Source organism: Falco punctatus (assembly GCF_963210335.1).
Source record: "Falco punctatus genome assembly, chromosome: 3".
In the NCBI taxonomy this organism is placed as follows: Eukaryota; Metazoa; Chordata; class Aves; order Falconiformes; family Falconidae; genus Falco; species Falco punctatus.
The window spans coordinates 116546123-116562152 of NC_137582.1; the positions used below are offsets into that span (position 1 = coordinate 116546123).

General features: G+C 55.5%; 1 protein-coding gene across 22 annotated transcripts in view; it reads right to left on the reverse strand.

Annotated features, from left to right (window-relative positions):
- Positions 1-16030, reverse strand: part of MACF1 (microtubule actin crosslinking factor 1) — a 146151-nt gene that overhangs the window by 51605 nt on the left and 78516 nt on the right. For 21 of the 22 annotated variants that reach the window (XM_080378923.1, XM_080378925.1, XM_080378924.1 and 18 more), the window contains 15 exons: positions 15486-15713; positions 14606-15127; positions 14069-14245; positions 13456-13579; positions 12923-13131; positions 12196-12513; positions 11222-11388; positions 9973-10129; positions 9212-9329; positions 7686-7748; positions 6659-6900; positions 6065-6194; positions 5010-5209; positions 3823-4318; positions 1757-3228 (listed from right to left, as the gene is read on the reverse strand). In XM_080378923.1, the coding sequence (XP_080235049.1) occupies positions 1757-3228; positions 3823-4318; positions 5010-5209; positions 6065-6194; positions 6659-6900; positions 7686-7748; positions 9212-9329; positions 9973-10129; positions 11222-11388; positions 12196-12513; positions 12923-13131; positions 13456-13579; positions 14069-14245; positions 14606-15127; positions 15486-15713 (4623 nt within the window). The remainder of the gene's footprint in view (positions 1-1756; positions 3229-3822; positions 4319-5009; positions 5210-6064; positions 6195-6658; positions 6901-7685; positions 7749-9211; positions 9330-9972; positions 10130-11221; positions 11389-12195; positions 12514-12922; positions 13132-13455; positions 13580-14068; positions 14246-14605; positions 15128-15485; positions 15714-16030) is intronic. The other variant, XM_080378929.1, reaches the window with a different exon arrangement.

The following is a 16030-nucleotide window of genomic DNA, read 5'->3' on the forward strand; positions in this document are numbered from 1 at the left end:
GCACGGGCGGTCCCCGCCTGCAGGCTGCGATGCCCTTCCACATGCGGATCAGGAGCTGGGATCTCGTTTCCCCTTGGAGAGAGAACCCGTAAGGTGAGGCTCTGCAAAGATCTGCTCAGCAGCATTTCCAACTCGTGCAAAACCGCTTGCTCTCTGGATGAACCGTGCACGGGAGGAACGCCGCTGCGTAACCGCGATTGCTCCATCCACCCTTCTCGCTTCTCCCCCATTTTATTCTCAGCCATTACACGGCAAAACCCTCCCATTTGTGCTGCAACTTTCATTTTTTCCATCAACACAGACCCCCCAGCTTGCACCGCGTGGCCTCCAATGCCAACGAATGACTCCCGGTAAGGACACGTCACCTCCCCCAGAGCACCCTCGGCTCGTGCAGCCCAGGTCATCGCTGTCTTAAAGGGTCACGCTCAAGGTCACGGAGCCATAGGCCATTTGCAAGCACCACGGTGGGTTAAGCTGAGCCTGCCGGCCCCGCTTGCCACCCAAGCAATCTGCACTGACCCATCGCTTCGAAGGGCGGCTGCTCGGCTGGGAATAATCCCTTGCTCCGCAGGGAAGTTTCACTGCTTTGGAGGACTCGAAATTCCTTTTTGGACCGATTTCTTCCAAGCCACCGTGTGGTGTTTCACGATGAAGTTCAATCCCTTCCCATCGCTATAAGCTCAACGCAAAACATTGCCCGACAAGAGAGTCAACAGCAACGCCATCGGGTGAGTTTGCCCCGTACGGAACGGATCCAAGCTCTTTTTTTGGATAGGCAACCCCCAAAATAGAAATACCTCGTCCCGGTGAAGATTTCACAGAGCTATTAAGTGGTGGAACGGGATCAATTAGCCGTGAGATGAAAGGCAAATGGCTGTAAAAACACCTTCCCCCCTCCTACCCCCCATTAACACCAGGAAACGAGGCGCCAGATGTAAATCAGCCCAATCATCAGCTGCTGAGCCCATCAGTAATAGAAGTTTCACAGCAAGAGAATTTCTAAGCGGTATTAATATAATTAATGTAGCGTAACAGCATGACCCAACACCATATAAAAAAATTAAAAAAAAAAAAAAAAAAAAATCAAACACACTCCAACTCTTCCCTTTCCCAGCATTTCATGCAAGCCTTGAGGGTCTCCATCACCTCGTGGCTGGAAACACAAACAGCCCCCAGCAAGACTGTGCCTTGGGTTTGTTCCCTGTGTGTACCCCTTGTCCCACAGCTTATCTGTGGCTTTATTTGTCCCCAAGGACCCCAAAATGGACGTAATACCATGATAAAAATAAAATGAAGCAAACAACAAGCAGGAATGGTGGGCCAGGTAGAGACACCTGCAGGATGATGTGACCTGGACTAGACTCCCAGATGATGCCAACTTACAGTTCAGCCGGACTCAAAAAAATCCCTCCCTCCCCCCCCCCCCCCAAAAAGCTGAATGCCAACCACCTCCACAAGCCCACGAGGTGCTGGCACGCCAACATTACACGTCACAAGGAGAACAGGGAAAAGTTTTTTTCCTCCTAATCACAAAATCTTCCCGCACCTTCCCACCACAGACTATCGCATCCAGCGGTTGATCCTATATTCTCCAGAGCAAGGAGGTTTTACCACACCAAAAACGCTGACATTATAGCAACAAACAACGAAGCCACGACAGCTTGAAGACCAGAAGTCCTACGCAGAAGACCACAACGCTAGACAGACCTTCAAACACCAAATACCACTTAGGAAACGTCACGGCATCCAGACTTACCTTGAAGTCTGCCAGCTGCTGGTTGATGGTTTCCACCTCTGTTCCCACCACCCACTGCAACGCCTCGTTCTCCTCCGCCGCGGTGGTCATGTGGGTCAGCTCCTTCAGCCTGCTGTAAAAGTCCTCCACACGGGACAGGGTCGTTTCTACCTGCTCCTGACGGTTCTTGCCTCTCTCCGTCAGTTTGCTGCACTGTTTATTCAGCGTCTCCAACTCACGTTTCAGCCCTAATAAATCGGGGCTCCCTTCGTCCTCCAGCATCTTCTTGCACTCGCTTTCCGAAGCTTCAATGTCAGACTTCAGCCTGTGGAGTTTGCCCAGGAAGGTGCGAACGTCCTCTGCCTGGGACTGAAGGCTGTCAGAGTCCCTCCCGATGGGGCCCATGCTGTCTAGCTCATCATCGAGATCTGCCAGTTGAGAGAACATCTCCCTGACCCGATTATTGAACTGGCCGATCCCTTCAAGCTTGTTTTCCATCAGCGTACAGCAGTCGTTCACTTTCTGCTTCACTGCCTTGAAGTCCTGCTGAGCCACCTCGGCTTGGCTTAAGAGCTGGGAACAGTCGGACCCATCTGGAGCATCTTCTACTAGACCTTGAGTGAAGTTTTTCAGATAATCCACTTGTGGCTCCAGGGCTTGCAGCACCTCCTGCTGTGCCCTGAGCTTCTCCAAATTCTTGTTGCTGCAGGCTTGTGGCCCCAGCGCATCGTAGATCTCCAGCTGGTGCTTCGCCCCTTCCAGCTTCTTCTCAATGTTCTTGAAGCTCTCTTGAAACTCCTTGAGCCTCTGTGACATTTCTTCAATGGAGCTAGTCTTGGCTTGCAGCTCTTCTGTGATGACATCCATCTTCTGATTGATGCCAGCTTTCTCATCCCGAATGTCATCCTCGTCGGTCTGAGAAGCGTCAATCAGGATGTCGGCAGCGCTGTTCAGCATCTCCAGCAAGGAGCGGCGCTTCTCCACGTCACTCAGCATAGCCTTCGACCTCAGAAGAGTCGCCTCCAGCTGCACTGGGTCCAGAGTTACTTCCAGCTCCGACATCTTTGCCTTGCAGTCCTCCACCCAAGGCAGGAGGTCCTCCGTGTGCCGCTGGTACTTCTGGGCTTTCTGCAAACAGTCCTTGAGCTTCGAGTGTCTATTGACAGCCTGCTTGCTGAGCTCCTCCCAGTGCGTCTTCAGGCCAACCAACTGGTTTTGCAGCGTGGTCTTCTCCTCCCCTGGCTGGACAGAAAGCAGCAAAGATTCTCCCTCGGCTACAATCATCTCATAGGAACCGCTGTGTTGGTTGAGGCTCTTCTGGAACTCTTCTTGTTCCTGAATTTGGCTCTGTAGCCTCTCCAGTTTAGCAGAAATAGGTTGGCTCTGAGCTTGCTGGCACAGTTTGTCATCCAGCCAGGTCCTGAGTTCATCAAACATATGCTGGAACTGCTGGGAGCTTGCAAGCGCAGTCTGCAGTCGGTTCATCCGGTCGGCTGCAATGGAAATAAGATTAGAACGCAACAATTAAGCTGAAATCAAATAAGCAAAGTGCAATTATTTAAAATCATCTCAGATGCACCAACTGTGTTTTGATTAACAGGAAGGAGTTTTCCATTGCATCACTAGCCTTTTTGCTCACTGATTCATACATTTCTGAAGTAGCAACAGGCAACGATAACGCAGTAATCTCAGTTCTCCTAACCTGTCTCTAAATGCAACCTCTTAGAAAGCAGAAGAGGTTAGAGGGTGGCCACTGGGTCTTCTCCATGACCCATTCTGAATTTAGGAATCAGCTGGGTGGTTTTCTTTTCCCCCCAAGCACAGCACATGCCACACTCTGCAAGCCAAGCAGGCTTGTTGAAGAGCCACATCAGCGGGACCAAACATCTCTGCTCGCTCTCCAGGCTCAGCTCTATCTCGATGTGAACCCTCCCTGTGCTCAGTCCCACAAAAAACACCCACGAAGCACCCTAAAAACGACAGATGGTGCTTCCCCTGTTATTCTTAGAAACTCAGTGATGGAAGAGCCCTTTGGCAAAAAGCAGGGATGGAGTTTGACACCCCAACATCTCTCTGTTCCGTCTCACCTGCCAGGTCTTCCAGCCCTTTGAGAGGAAGCGACACGGTCTCCAGACGTTTCCTTAACTCATCTTTGAGATACTGCTCCCCAATGAGGACAGAGAGGTCATCACAGAGGGTCTGAGCCTCTGCGATCTCCTCTTCCAGCTGCTCCAGGTCCGAGCGGATCTCACTGGTTTCCTCCAGCTGCTGTTTGACGGCGTCGGGCTGCGTGCTGATGGCCGACTGGCTGCTCAGGCGCTGCCCAACTGCCCTCACCTTCTCGGAGAGGCCCTGGAGGAGCTCCTGGTACTGGGTGCTCTTTACTATGGCTTGGTCAATTTGGCTGGAGCGGGAGTTGAGGCGTTCCGTTAGCTCGGACCATTTCTGGTTAACCCCTTGGAGTTCTTCCCGCACCTGGTTAGTGGATGGAGAAACATCTCCCGGGCCAGTCAAGATGCTCTGAGCCGCCTGGTTGAGCTGCTCATGCTGTTGTCTGCGAGCTTCAAATTCCTTCAGCATAAACTGGAACAGAAATAACAAAAAAATGTTTGCATAAAACTGACAGCTCCGAGTACACACAGTCAAAACAAACCAGACCTCCAGGGGCTTTATCCAGACCACGGAACCAGGAGGAACAAGGCCTGGGGTGGGATGGCAGCAGGGCTGGGTGGACTACGATTGACTGTGACCTTGCCACTCGGAAAGCTTGGAGGAGTCTGCGAGGCCAGTACTTTGCTCGCTCTTATTTGTCCTACTGCTGTGTAACGTACCATAAACCAGTGAGGTGAGGAGGCCATCTAATTATGTTAACTGGGCCATTTTATTTTACGATGTGGCCAGTTATGGACATGTTAGGATTTGGAAGTAGGAGGTACGGAAAGGGCAGGCTGCCAGGCGGAGGGGCAGCGTTAGCAAGTCCTGCAGAGCATCAGCCCAGGTCTTGTCTAAAGCAATTTCACTCTCCAAGAGGGGCCGGGTGATTCACTGATGAGTCAATCCAGTGCGGGGAAGGGAGCTCGAGCACTGCGCCCGTTTCAAGTTATTACAGCAGTTTGTGCTCAGCGGGGTGTGGGGGAATGGGAGAACTCCGGCTTCTCTCCCAAACACTCGCCGCGTGGCAGAGCGCTTGCAAGGCAACTAACCCCGAGTGCAACCTTCCTCAGGATGCACCAGCTGAGAGACACCCTCCCTCCTCATCCCGAACCCAGCTCACCTGGACCTGCTGCTTCTGTGCGTTCAGCATGTTGGGGTCGATGGAGAGGGGTCCCAGCACGCTCATCATCAGCTCCTTCTCCATGAGCCAAGGGCGCAGCTGGGCTTCGGCAGCCTGGAAGTTGGCCAGCTGGTTCGCCGACTCCTCCAGCTTCTGCTGCCGCTCGGCCGTCGCCTGGCTGGCTCTTTCCCACCTGCAATCTGAAGCACCGGCTGTGTTGGGGGTGGCCGTGCTCCTGGCCAACCCATCCCTCCATCCAGAAGTGTTTGGGTTTTGTTTTTGTTTTTTTTTTACCCTCCCCATGGTTTCCCCGATGGGAAACCTCCTCAGCTTTTCAATAAAACTAGCGTGGCTCTATTCACTCTCCATCTAACAAGCTGTTCCCCGTTTCTAATGGCTACGTCGTCTTGAAGCTCATAGAATAATAATTAGTAAAAAAGCCTTGCAAGCAGGATTGCTGCGTTCTAGTCACTAGTGCCATGAGCTGGTCTGACCTTGGGTGAGCCATCTCACATCCCTGGCTCGATAAATGAGGATACCCTCATGTGTATCAGTCCTCACACAGCACATTCAGATCTCCTGGACGGAGAACTCCATAAACATGTTCCTGCTGTTTCAAAGAAGAGAATTTCTGGGCTTCTTTTTAAATATACAGTCTTGTTTAGTCAACATTTAATTACCTAGGATAACCTTACTAATGACTGGAGTTTTATATCAAGCAATGAAGCTTTTAATGAAAATAATCAACCCATGTTGCTAATGCTTTCTTTTTTTTTTTCCCTCCCCCTTTTTATTTTTTTTTTTTTTTAAAGAAGTCATTTAAGGAGGCAAGTCTTTAAAATATACATCCATCATAGAGATTTCATTAATCACGACAGCGCTCATCTCAGGAACACCTTGTACACCAGACAGCTTGGAGATAAGTTCGCTATTTACTGAATTTTAATTAGAAGTGACTCTGCTCTGCTGTGACTTTGGAATCGCCCTGCAATCCTGAACCACCTCTAACATGATGTTTCCAGACAGAAGCCTCGCTGAGTGCTTCAGGCACTTACTCAGGTCTTCCTGCATCTTCTTCCATTTTGCTGCTTCTGGAGAATCTGGATATTTCTCCAGCAAGCCAGAAAGTGCTTCCTTTACCTTCTGGATCTTCCCTGAATTCTGTTCCAACTCAGCCAGAAATGCCTGGAAAATAACCATTTGAACTTCAGATAAGGGGCAACAGAATGAAATCACCGAGTAGGAACGAGCAGCTACAAGCCAGCGCTGGGACTATTTCTGTTCTTTGCTCTTTAGTGAAATCACTTCATTTTATTAGCAATATCATGAGCTAACTTGGCCCCAAAAGCAGGGAAAGGCTGGGAATTGCTTTCCAGGAGAAGTTGGAGTGACCCAGCAACACGGACTGTAAGATAAGCTCCTTCCCCCTAAGCCAGATGTCTGAAAGCAACAGGTCTGTTAGCAAAGAGGTTGAGGGTGCAGGGGCTCCTCCTCCACGGATCTGCCAGGGATCCCTTCCAGGGAAAGCCCTCCTTTGCCCCAGGGCAGACCCTCTTCGCTAATCCTTCTAGTCCTGCCGCACAAAAGCACTGAGACCCTTTGGGAGAAGATGCTCTGATGCCCGTTTTTTGCTCTGGACGAGAAGTTACCTTGTTGTGCTCAGCCTGGGCTCTCATCGTCTCCGTCTTGGTGGGCGAGGAGGAGGCGTCCAGCTCAGACAGCGTTCGTTCCTTCGACTCCAGCCACTTCAGCATGGAGCTGGCCTCCTCCTGCACTTCTTGCATCTTCTCCAGCATCGCCGAGAGCTGCTGCTGGCGTTCCCGCAGCGCTGCGCCCAAGCCCTGGTACCGCTGGCTCACGTCTGACACATCGCACTGGATCTCGGTCAGATCTGTTTCCAAAAAGCAGCTTGAGATGAGGCCAGCTGCCCACGTTACCCCTCTTAACCTGGACTAACAGGTACTAATCTAACCCCGGGCAGCCCTAGGCAGCCAAGCAGGAGGAGCAAGAGGCCACACTGCCGTCCGTCTGTCTGCAGAGCAATGTCACATCACCCTCACCCCCCATGCCAGGGGGCCCTTCCAGCTCTGTCAACGTGTGTTGACAGTTTGCAAACAAAGCAAACGTCTTCGCGTTTGTGAGGCTGATGCAAGCTGAATCCCGCCCCCCCCCCCCGCTTCTGCAATGTCACGGCTCGTACAAGGTGAAATAATTTGACACCAAAATATAAAGCTGTTTTTATGCACCTATTATCTCGTTGAACCGGTGAACTAACAGCAGATAACGGGCAATAATTAAAATTGCTCTTCAAACTGAAGGGTTGGATGCCGTTATAATCCCTTAGAACCAATAAATTTAATTGCAGGCCTTAAACCAATCTCCCATTTATCAGCTCTTAACACCACCTGACGGGGTGTCAGGGTGCTGTTCCTCCCCAGAGCTGCCTCTCTCCGTCCTTCAGCCTGACCTACATCGCCCATCACCGCCTGCCGGTCCCGCGGCTCTGGGAAATTCACAAGCCCATTGGCAAGCTCAGCTCGCTGGCGACGGGATGCTGACGGTGTGACATTGCGCTTTATATTCTCACGGATGGAAATGCACAGACAAAACCAGACAGGGAGACGGCGAGGTGGGCTGGGCACGCGCGTGCCGGCCCGGCGGTGACAGTGAGCTCACCTTTGCACGTGTGGTATCCGTTCACGCTGCCTACCGACCCTCCCGGCGCGGGCAGCGTGGCACCTGAGCAGAGGGGACGGAGACAGACAGAGGGACAAGACAGAAGCGTTAGGGATGCAGACAGCAAGCGACGAACAGACCACACTGGCCACCAAGCACAGACGTGGCGCCTCCACGAGCCCACCCGCCTGGCACCGGTGAAGCCACCGGCTCGGTGCCCGGTGAGCGGCATTAGTTTGATTTGGCGTCTGTTTATTTCTCCTCCTCCCCACACACCCGCAGCCCTTGCTTTCCTGGAGCTGCCTCTGCCTCCCTGGACCAGCAGCAGAAGAGCTGAAGGTGCCTGGAGCTGGGCACCTCCCCCAGCATCACCCCGAGACCAGGGCGGACATTCCTCCTGCCTGGACCGTAATACTGGGGACCACTGGCCATCTCTCCATGCCTGGCGAGCTGCTACCCTGAGCATGATTTTGTGATTTATAATATCAAGTGAGGCTGCTGAATGCCTTCCCTGAAGAGATTAACTCCCCTGAAGGGATCAGCTCCCCCGTATTCTTCTTTTCTTACCGGATGAAACTGTTTAAACCCGCCTTGGTGCACAGACACGTTCTCTTTGCCAAGAGGCTCCACACAGGATGCACCAGGGTCCCCTCCCTGGACACCAGATATCGCAGCTGTGGCATTCATAGCCAAAGGGGGCTTCGTTCCAAACGTTATCGGGTCAGTCCCCCTCTCTCCGACCACACATTTTAGAGCTTTCATGGAGGTAAAGGGCTGCAGCTTTGGTCACCCCATGTGGATGACCATGTAGGTCACCCCCAAGAAGCCTCTCCCCACTTCTCTTGGAGGTTTCCCACTGAACCGCTCATCAAGACATATCTAGACTGTGAATTCCCACTAATGCCCATCAATGATGAGAGTCCAGGGACTTGTTCTCACAAGCTGGAAGACATCTTTTAGCTGGTTTCCAAACGAACCAGACATAATCTCATTGCTTCACAGACTCGAAGCCAAAAAAGAGACTAGTAAATCATGCCTGAATATCACAGTCTTAAATTTCATCTGGATACGCAACTCAAAGACTGGAGTTTGATTAAAACACTCCAGCCCTCGGGAGGCTGAAGCACATCATCAAGAGAAAGCAGGAGCCGCCTCCACGAGCCTGCAGCCCCGCGGGGCTGAGCCCGGAGCCCTCATGCTCCATCCGAGCAGTGGCACGTGTCCCCACGCTGGGCTCTCGGCACACGCAGGGTAGTTCAGTGCTCGTTACGCTACAGTAAATTAAGCCACAGTAAACTAAGCCAGTTTTGGTGGGCTCTGGGCGTTTGGCTGATGCATTAACAACGAGCGACTCGACCACAGGGCTGAGCCCTGTGATGCTCGGACCACCGCGGTCCCTCTGAAGTTTGTTACAAGGGGGAAATAATCCCATTTTTTGCTCGAGGCAGGCTCAGAGAAGACGCAGTGGTGAAAGCAAACACGGTGCTGAGGAAGGAGACCACCTCGGGATAGTGGCTGTGACTCACCTGCCTTGGATGGGGTGTTGGGGGCCGTAATCTCCACGATCAGGTTCTCCAGGAGGGTCCCTCTGCGGCCAATCTCCTCCACCTGGGCCCCCTTCCCCTTCCACTCCTCCAGGAGATCCTGGTCAAAAGCAAAGGGATTGGAGGCCACGCTCTCCCGGCCACAGCCCTCCCTTCCTCGCCTGTCACCTCTACGGTGACTCAGTGGCACCGGGACGCGGCGCCCAGGGAACTGGTGAAGGGCACGCCAGCGGGCGGCGAGCAGGCTGCAGCGGGCAAGTGGGTGTCTTCACATTTATTTTTGTCAGGGGGAATCCAGGAGTGAAAAGCTCTTCCCTAACTAGCCGGTCTGTTGAAGGAAACCTTCTTCTCCCTCCTACTGGTTTGGGGACCTCCCTCCCCCTCTCTGCACAGCCCAGCCTCGCGTGAGGCCAAGGGGCTGGGGTGGCAGGAGGCCACCTTCCGTGTCTAGCAAGGGGGAACAGCGAAAACAAGTGTGCTTGGGTCTCCCACTCCCAAATCCCAGGGGAAGGGCAGGGAAAGCAGGCAGCACCCCAGAGAACCCTCGCACTGCTCCCTTCTGCGCACGCTGGATGCACACGCACCCCGGGAGCTGCAGCTCAGCAGCAAGTCCAGGGCATCGCAGGATTCCTGAGACCATAAATCACCTCCCCAGACTCTGCTTCCTGGGATTTAGCCCACGTTCCAGCATTTCCACACCAGCTGCCAACCGTCCCCGTCCGGCTGGGGCTCCCTCTGCCCACCTGGATCTGCTGCCTGCGCTGGTGCAGCTCCTGGGTGCCCAGGGAGGTCTCAGCGGGCGGCATTTTGCCTTCGCTCTCCCTCAGCCACTTCCTCACAGCCCCGACCAGCTTCCGAAATTCATCCAGTTGCTCCTGGCAGGACGACGCATCCTTTTCTCTGAGAGTTGAAAAGGTTTCGGAGAGTCAGAGCTCGTGCTTTGCCTTGCAATTACCCCCGCCTGAATGCAGCACAGTTGTGTCTCCAGCAGCCCTTCTTTGGAGTATTATTAATAGATGTTGCTTAGGAACAACGCACGCAGCGCCAGCCAAAGCGGGGGGCACTCCACAGCCTGCCCCCCACTGCTGCTGGACCCCCTCACGCCGTGGCCGGGGCTGCTCCAGTACCACCATGGTAGCCAGCAGCCACGGGACCACCGCTGCCGCCGCACTGGGCTCTTTGTCCCAAGGAAAACGAAGCTTTGGGGAAGACAGGGTTCATTCACGCCAGGTCCCCCAGCCAGCTGCAGCCCGGGGGGGGGCCAGGCTGTGCCGCCCCTCCTCCCCAGCCACAGCTCTCATCCATTCAGCCCACCCCGGAGGAACAAGGCAGCCCCCGGCCCCTCTGGCTCATCCTCGCCGACCGCAGCTGCGAGCAGCCTGCACGGGCCCAGCCGGAGGCAGCTCTCGGCATGATGCTGAATTACTGAGGATTATTAAAAGATTCATCTGCTTTGCCCCATCACGTTCCCTATATTCACCAGGATGTTTGGAGATATGGCCTGGGAGCTGTGACCCTCTCCAGGGACACCGGCCAGCCGGCACGCTGACCCTGCTCAAGCTGCCACGGCCAATTCCAGCTCCAGCTGCCGCCGGAGCCCGGCTTTATCCCCACATTAAGGGGAATGTGGGGACAGGCTGCTCTGCTCTGTCACTTCCCAGGGAGCACGCCTGGGGCAGGCTCCCCATCCTCTGCCACCACCCCGCTCCCCTCCGGCAAGATGCTCCGGGATGGAGCTGTGGCAGCCCACACACTGGGAAACGCATGAACGCGGCTCCTGCAGCACCAGGAATTTTTCACAACGCCCCCAGCCAAGGCTTTTTTTAAAGAAAGCGTCAGCTGGAGCGAGCTGCCTTACGTCTCCTGGTGTGGGAGGAGGGAGGCAGCAAGAGTTCGCTTGTGCCCCCCCCCCCCCCAAAGATATCTCCACAGGGTATTGTTCTGACCACGAACTCACCCTCCCCAGGTAGTGGCCGTGTCCCCGGGACTCACCTCTCTTTTGCCACCTTCTGCAGCTGCAGAAAGTCTGTCTTCAGGCTCTGCAGCTTCTCCTGCTGCTGGGAGGCCCCCGGGGCGAAGCCATAGGAGCCCAGCTCCGCCGCCAGGTGCTCCAGGGTGGCCAGGTCCTCCTGGTGCTGCCTCAGCTCCGAATTCAGCTCCTGCCAAGAGCAAAGGGTGATGCTGACAGCGCCCTTGCCAGCAGACCGGGGCAAAGCAGATGAACCAGGCAGCCCCATGTCCTGGCAAGCTGGAGAGACCCACTGTGGGGTAATGCCACGAACTGCACCAGCGCCGAACGGGCTGGCACCGCTCTGTCCCACCTGCTTCCCTCGCTCCAGCTCAGCAAATACTTGGAGCAGCTGCAGGAGCAAGTCCCACATCCCCGGTGCTGGTGTGAGGCCACTCAGTGAATGGGATGGGGAGCCCCAGACCAGGGCAAACCACACACACACGCACCCCCAGCACAAGTGTCTGGTTTCACGCCAGCTTAGGGCATTTCTGAGGCTGTGGGCAAACCAGCCCCTGTAGCAGAGCACTCGTAGGAAGCCAAAGGGAAGAATCCCGTGCGGCCATCACCGGCCACCACCACCCATGGCATCTCCGAGGGCTTTGCCACATCCTGCACTTGCTGCCAGCGCTCGAGCGTTTTGCTGTATTAACCTCGTGGAGTCGTTTAATCGGTAAAACCTTGCTATATTTGGACTGGCCCCTAAAAGCCCGGCTAGAGATCCCTGCTGAAAGCCAGCCTGGCTCCAGGGAAATGCCATTCCCCTCCCCCCCTGCCGCAAACAGCCTCAGCCGCTCTGGCCACACTCCCCTTCCCCAGGCAAAGGGCCAGCACTGGTCCTGTGGATCCTGCCAGCCCGGGAGCGACCCGGCAGCTGTTTGCCTGGGAAGAAATCACTGCAAACCAGCCCTGCCTCCGAAACCTGATGCAGGTGGAGCCTTCTCCCCCTGCCTCTCACCTGGATCTGCTGGGAGAAGTGAGCGATGTCCCGGTCTGGCTGGTTCCCAGATGCCAACATCCGCGCTCTGCTCTCTGTGAATTGCTGCAACTTCTCCGAGAGCTGCTCGTACTGCTCGACCTTCGGCAGGAGGCCCTTCAAGGCATCCTCCCTCTCCTGCTGCTGCTGGCACAGCCTGCCGAAATGCTCCGTCACCTCTGCCAGCTTGCCCTGCAGGGCAGAGGCTGTGGGGCTGTCTGCCGCCTCCATGAAGCGCGTCACCATCTCACGGGTGGCTTCCAGGCAGCTCTTCTGCCTGGCGATGTCCTGCTTCAGCTTCTGGGGTAAGCACACGCAGAAAGGGATGCCATTTTAGGAAGGCTCTTGAGCAAAACTGAACTGGTGCAAAGAGGCCTTTGGAACAGCAGCGCATGCTTCCAGACAACCAAGGTCAGGCGAGAATAGTTTTCTATCCCAATTTTCCTTTCCTGATCTCCCCAACCCGCTCTGCCTTTCCCCGGTGCCCGATAGCCAAGCCCTGCTTGTTAGCAAAGAAGAAAGGAGACTTTCAACAGGTCAGTGTCCCGGCTGAAATTAAGTAAAGGTTCTGCTCATACCCCTTTGCAGGGTTTTGGGGTTTTTTTTTGTGCTTTCAGAACACCGTAGCCAACCCCCAGCAGCAGCCTGCACAGCTCAGGTCCTGCAGCCAGGCACGTTTGAAGCGAGGATGCTCAAGGACCAGCCTTACCGTGCTCGTGGCAAGCGAGTCCTGGATGGAGGCGGAGGACAGCGCGGCCGGCTGCTCTCTCTCCAGGTTCTTCTCGATCTCAGCCACCGACTGGAGGAGGCTCTCCAGGCTCTCCTGGACGCTTTGGGACTGGGCGATGGATTTCTGCAGCAGGTCCGAGCGTTGGGCCATCTGCTGGGAGAGGCTCTGGAAGCGGCTCACGATGGCACCTGCAGAGTTCAGCGCAAAGGGGAATCAATGACAAAGAGCTTCTCGCCCGGTGCTGAGAGAGCAGCAAGGATGGCCTGCGGCTCCTGCCAAACCCTCACTGATGACAAATCCTTGTCCCCAGACTCAGCAGCGAGGCAGGGAACCCAAAACAAACTGCCAGCCTGGATCCCAGCCCTCGCCACATGCAAACAAGACACGCTGCTGTACGCCTTCACCCCATCTTCTCCCCAGAGTGGGAGACTTCATCTTCTCTCCCTCCCTGGTTTCTTTCCACGCTCTCCCCAAGCACCCCTGCTGACGCCGGCAGCTGCTTTGCTCTGTACCTGTTGTTTCCTGAACGTGCCTGTGGTCTGGCGCCGGCTCCCCTTGCACCTCCAGCAGGGACCGAGCCGCTTTCTGGAGCTTCTCCACCGGTACCTGATGCTCAGCGAGGTCTCCCTGCAGCTGCTGCTTTGGCACAAGACAAGGCAAAATCGGCGATGGGTCACACGCAAGAGACCTGCACCCGCAGGGAGCTCAGGGCTCCATTTAAACCCTGCTGAGGGATCCTGTCCACTTCATCACAAAATCACCAAGAAAAATAAAAAACGTAGGTTGGAAGGTGCAACCCCATGCTGCAGGCAGAGCTGGAGCAGGAGGTGTGGGCTGTCCCACCACCCAGCCACCCTCCAGGGAAAGGAATGTCACCAGAGATGTCCCCTGTGGCAGTCTGTGACTGCAACCCCGGTCCTGGCCCAGAGCATCTCTCAGAAGAGCCTGGCTCCACCTGCCCCGCAGTGCCGGGACCTGCTGAGCCTGCCGGTGCATCTCTGCACCCAACCAGCAAAAAAAAGGCCAACGGGGCGAGTCTTTCCCGCTGCTGACTGCTCAGAGCAGCAGCCGAATTCCCATCCAGGCTCCAACGCTCTGCCAGGAGCTGCCCCACGGACCCCGTACCTTAGTGCTGGCCAGCTGCTTTTGCAAAACGGCCGGATCTGAAGAAACCGTCTCTGAGAGCAGCTTCCCAACGGCAGCTTCGCTTTCCTGGAGCCACGTCCCGAGAGACTCCACCGCCTCCTGGAAGTGCTGGTAGTGATCCAGCAAGGTGTTCAGGTGGGAGCCAAGCTTGGTGCACTGCAAAGGAGCAACAAGACGTAACGGCAGGATGCACACGGGCACAGAGCAAGCTGGGCACCGGTGGAAAATGCACAGAAGTCATCAAGAAAGAGAAAACGATTGAAAAAAAACAAATCTTGCCATATGTGTTAAGGGAATTGCAGGACACAACATGTGGATCAACACCCAGCCAGAGTGCTACTCCTGCCCAAGCCCTGAAGAAGATAATTCTTGTCCTCTACGAGCTACATAGGTGCTAGAAGTCCAGCCAGACACCCAAGAGAAATGCCCACCTGCCATCCCTGCTCATTCCACATGCACAGGAGGAAAACAGCACCCGGGGTTCAACTCCCAGCCTTGCAAAAGCCCCTGCCATACCTTGGAGTGTAGCGTGGTGTACCGCTGCGTGGCATCCTCCAGCTTGCTCTTGACCACACTCCCGGACATCAGCAGCTGAGACGCCGTGTCCCCAGCAGCTCCCTCCACATCCAGCACCTTCTGCCCCGACATGGTAACAAAGCGCAGGTCGCCTTTGTGAGAGATGACGTCTTCCGAGAAGCTCCCTTGCCGCAGCAGCAGCTGCCGGAGGGCTGCGGGATCGCTGTCCCCCTTGTACATCCCCTCTAGATCCTGCTCCGCTTGCTTCAGCCAAGCCTCGAACTCCCCATGATCCCTCAAGAACTTCTGCAGCTCATCCCGCAGGACTTGCACTTGCTTCAGCCGCTTTTCCGACTGAGAGAGGGAAGCTGCGTACTGGTCCTTCAGCTCCGCCAGCCGGCCCTGGAGCCGACCCCGCTCCTCCCCGGCCAGGCTGTGGCCGTGCTTGTCCAGGAAAGCCTGAGCCGACTGCGTGCCCAGGATGACGTCCTGCTGCTGGGACAGCAGCTCCTGGTGCCGCACCTGAAAGATGCCGGCGAGCGGAGGTGATGCTCGTGACCTCTCTGCCCACCAGCACCCAGCCCGCCCGAGCCTCCGCACCCTCCCGCAGCACCAGCAAGTGGGGGAACACCACGAGGGTGGGAAACGGGCGGGTTGCTCTGCCCACAGGGAGCGACCCCTTCTGTGACCTTCCCTCGTCACCCTGACGGCACCGTGCATGGACTTCCCAAGTCTCCCAAATGGAAAATCACCCTGAACACACGGTTCGGAGGCCAGACTCATCCAACACCCCGTCGGGCTGCCAGCTGCATCAGCAGCCGGAGGCAGGGTTAGCATGTTGGGCAGAAAGCTTTGAGAGGGACCAGGTGTCAGTCCTGACCTTCAGCCTCTCGTACTGCTCATCCAGGTTCTCAGCAGCACTGTCTGCTCCCACGACGTGGCCATCGGGGACATCCCAAGGGCCTGTCCCCGCTCGCACCCCTGGCGCTTGCTCGATGGGGTGGGGTCTGTACTCCAGGAGCCCTCCCTTCTGCTCCAGCGATGCCACCCAGTTCAAAAGGGAATCGATCTTATTGCTGTTCTCCTCCAGCTCTTTGGCAGCTTTCACCTGAAAGCACAAAGGCTCCAGATAAGGATGACCTGGTCCATGCACACTCAGCAAACTGCTGCACGGGGGAGGGAGACAAAAATCAGCAGAAAGAAAACCCCCGAACAGTTTTCCAGCCACAGCAAATGCCTGAAACGCTCATAAACCTCCAAAACACTTTGTGCCTCTCTGGATGGGGGGATAAGATGCAAAGAAGCTGTGAATAAACTCAGCCTCTCCTCTGCCTTGCATCTCTCACCCTGATCCAACCCAGGGTCCCCACCCGAGGGGCTGCAGCTGCACCCACGCGGTGCCAGCATCGCTCTCACAGCGCGTGG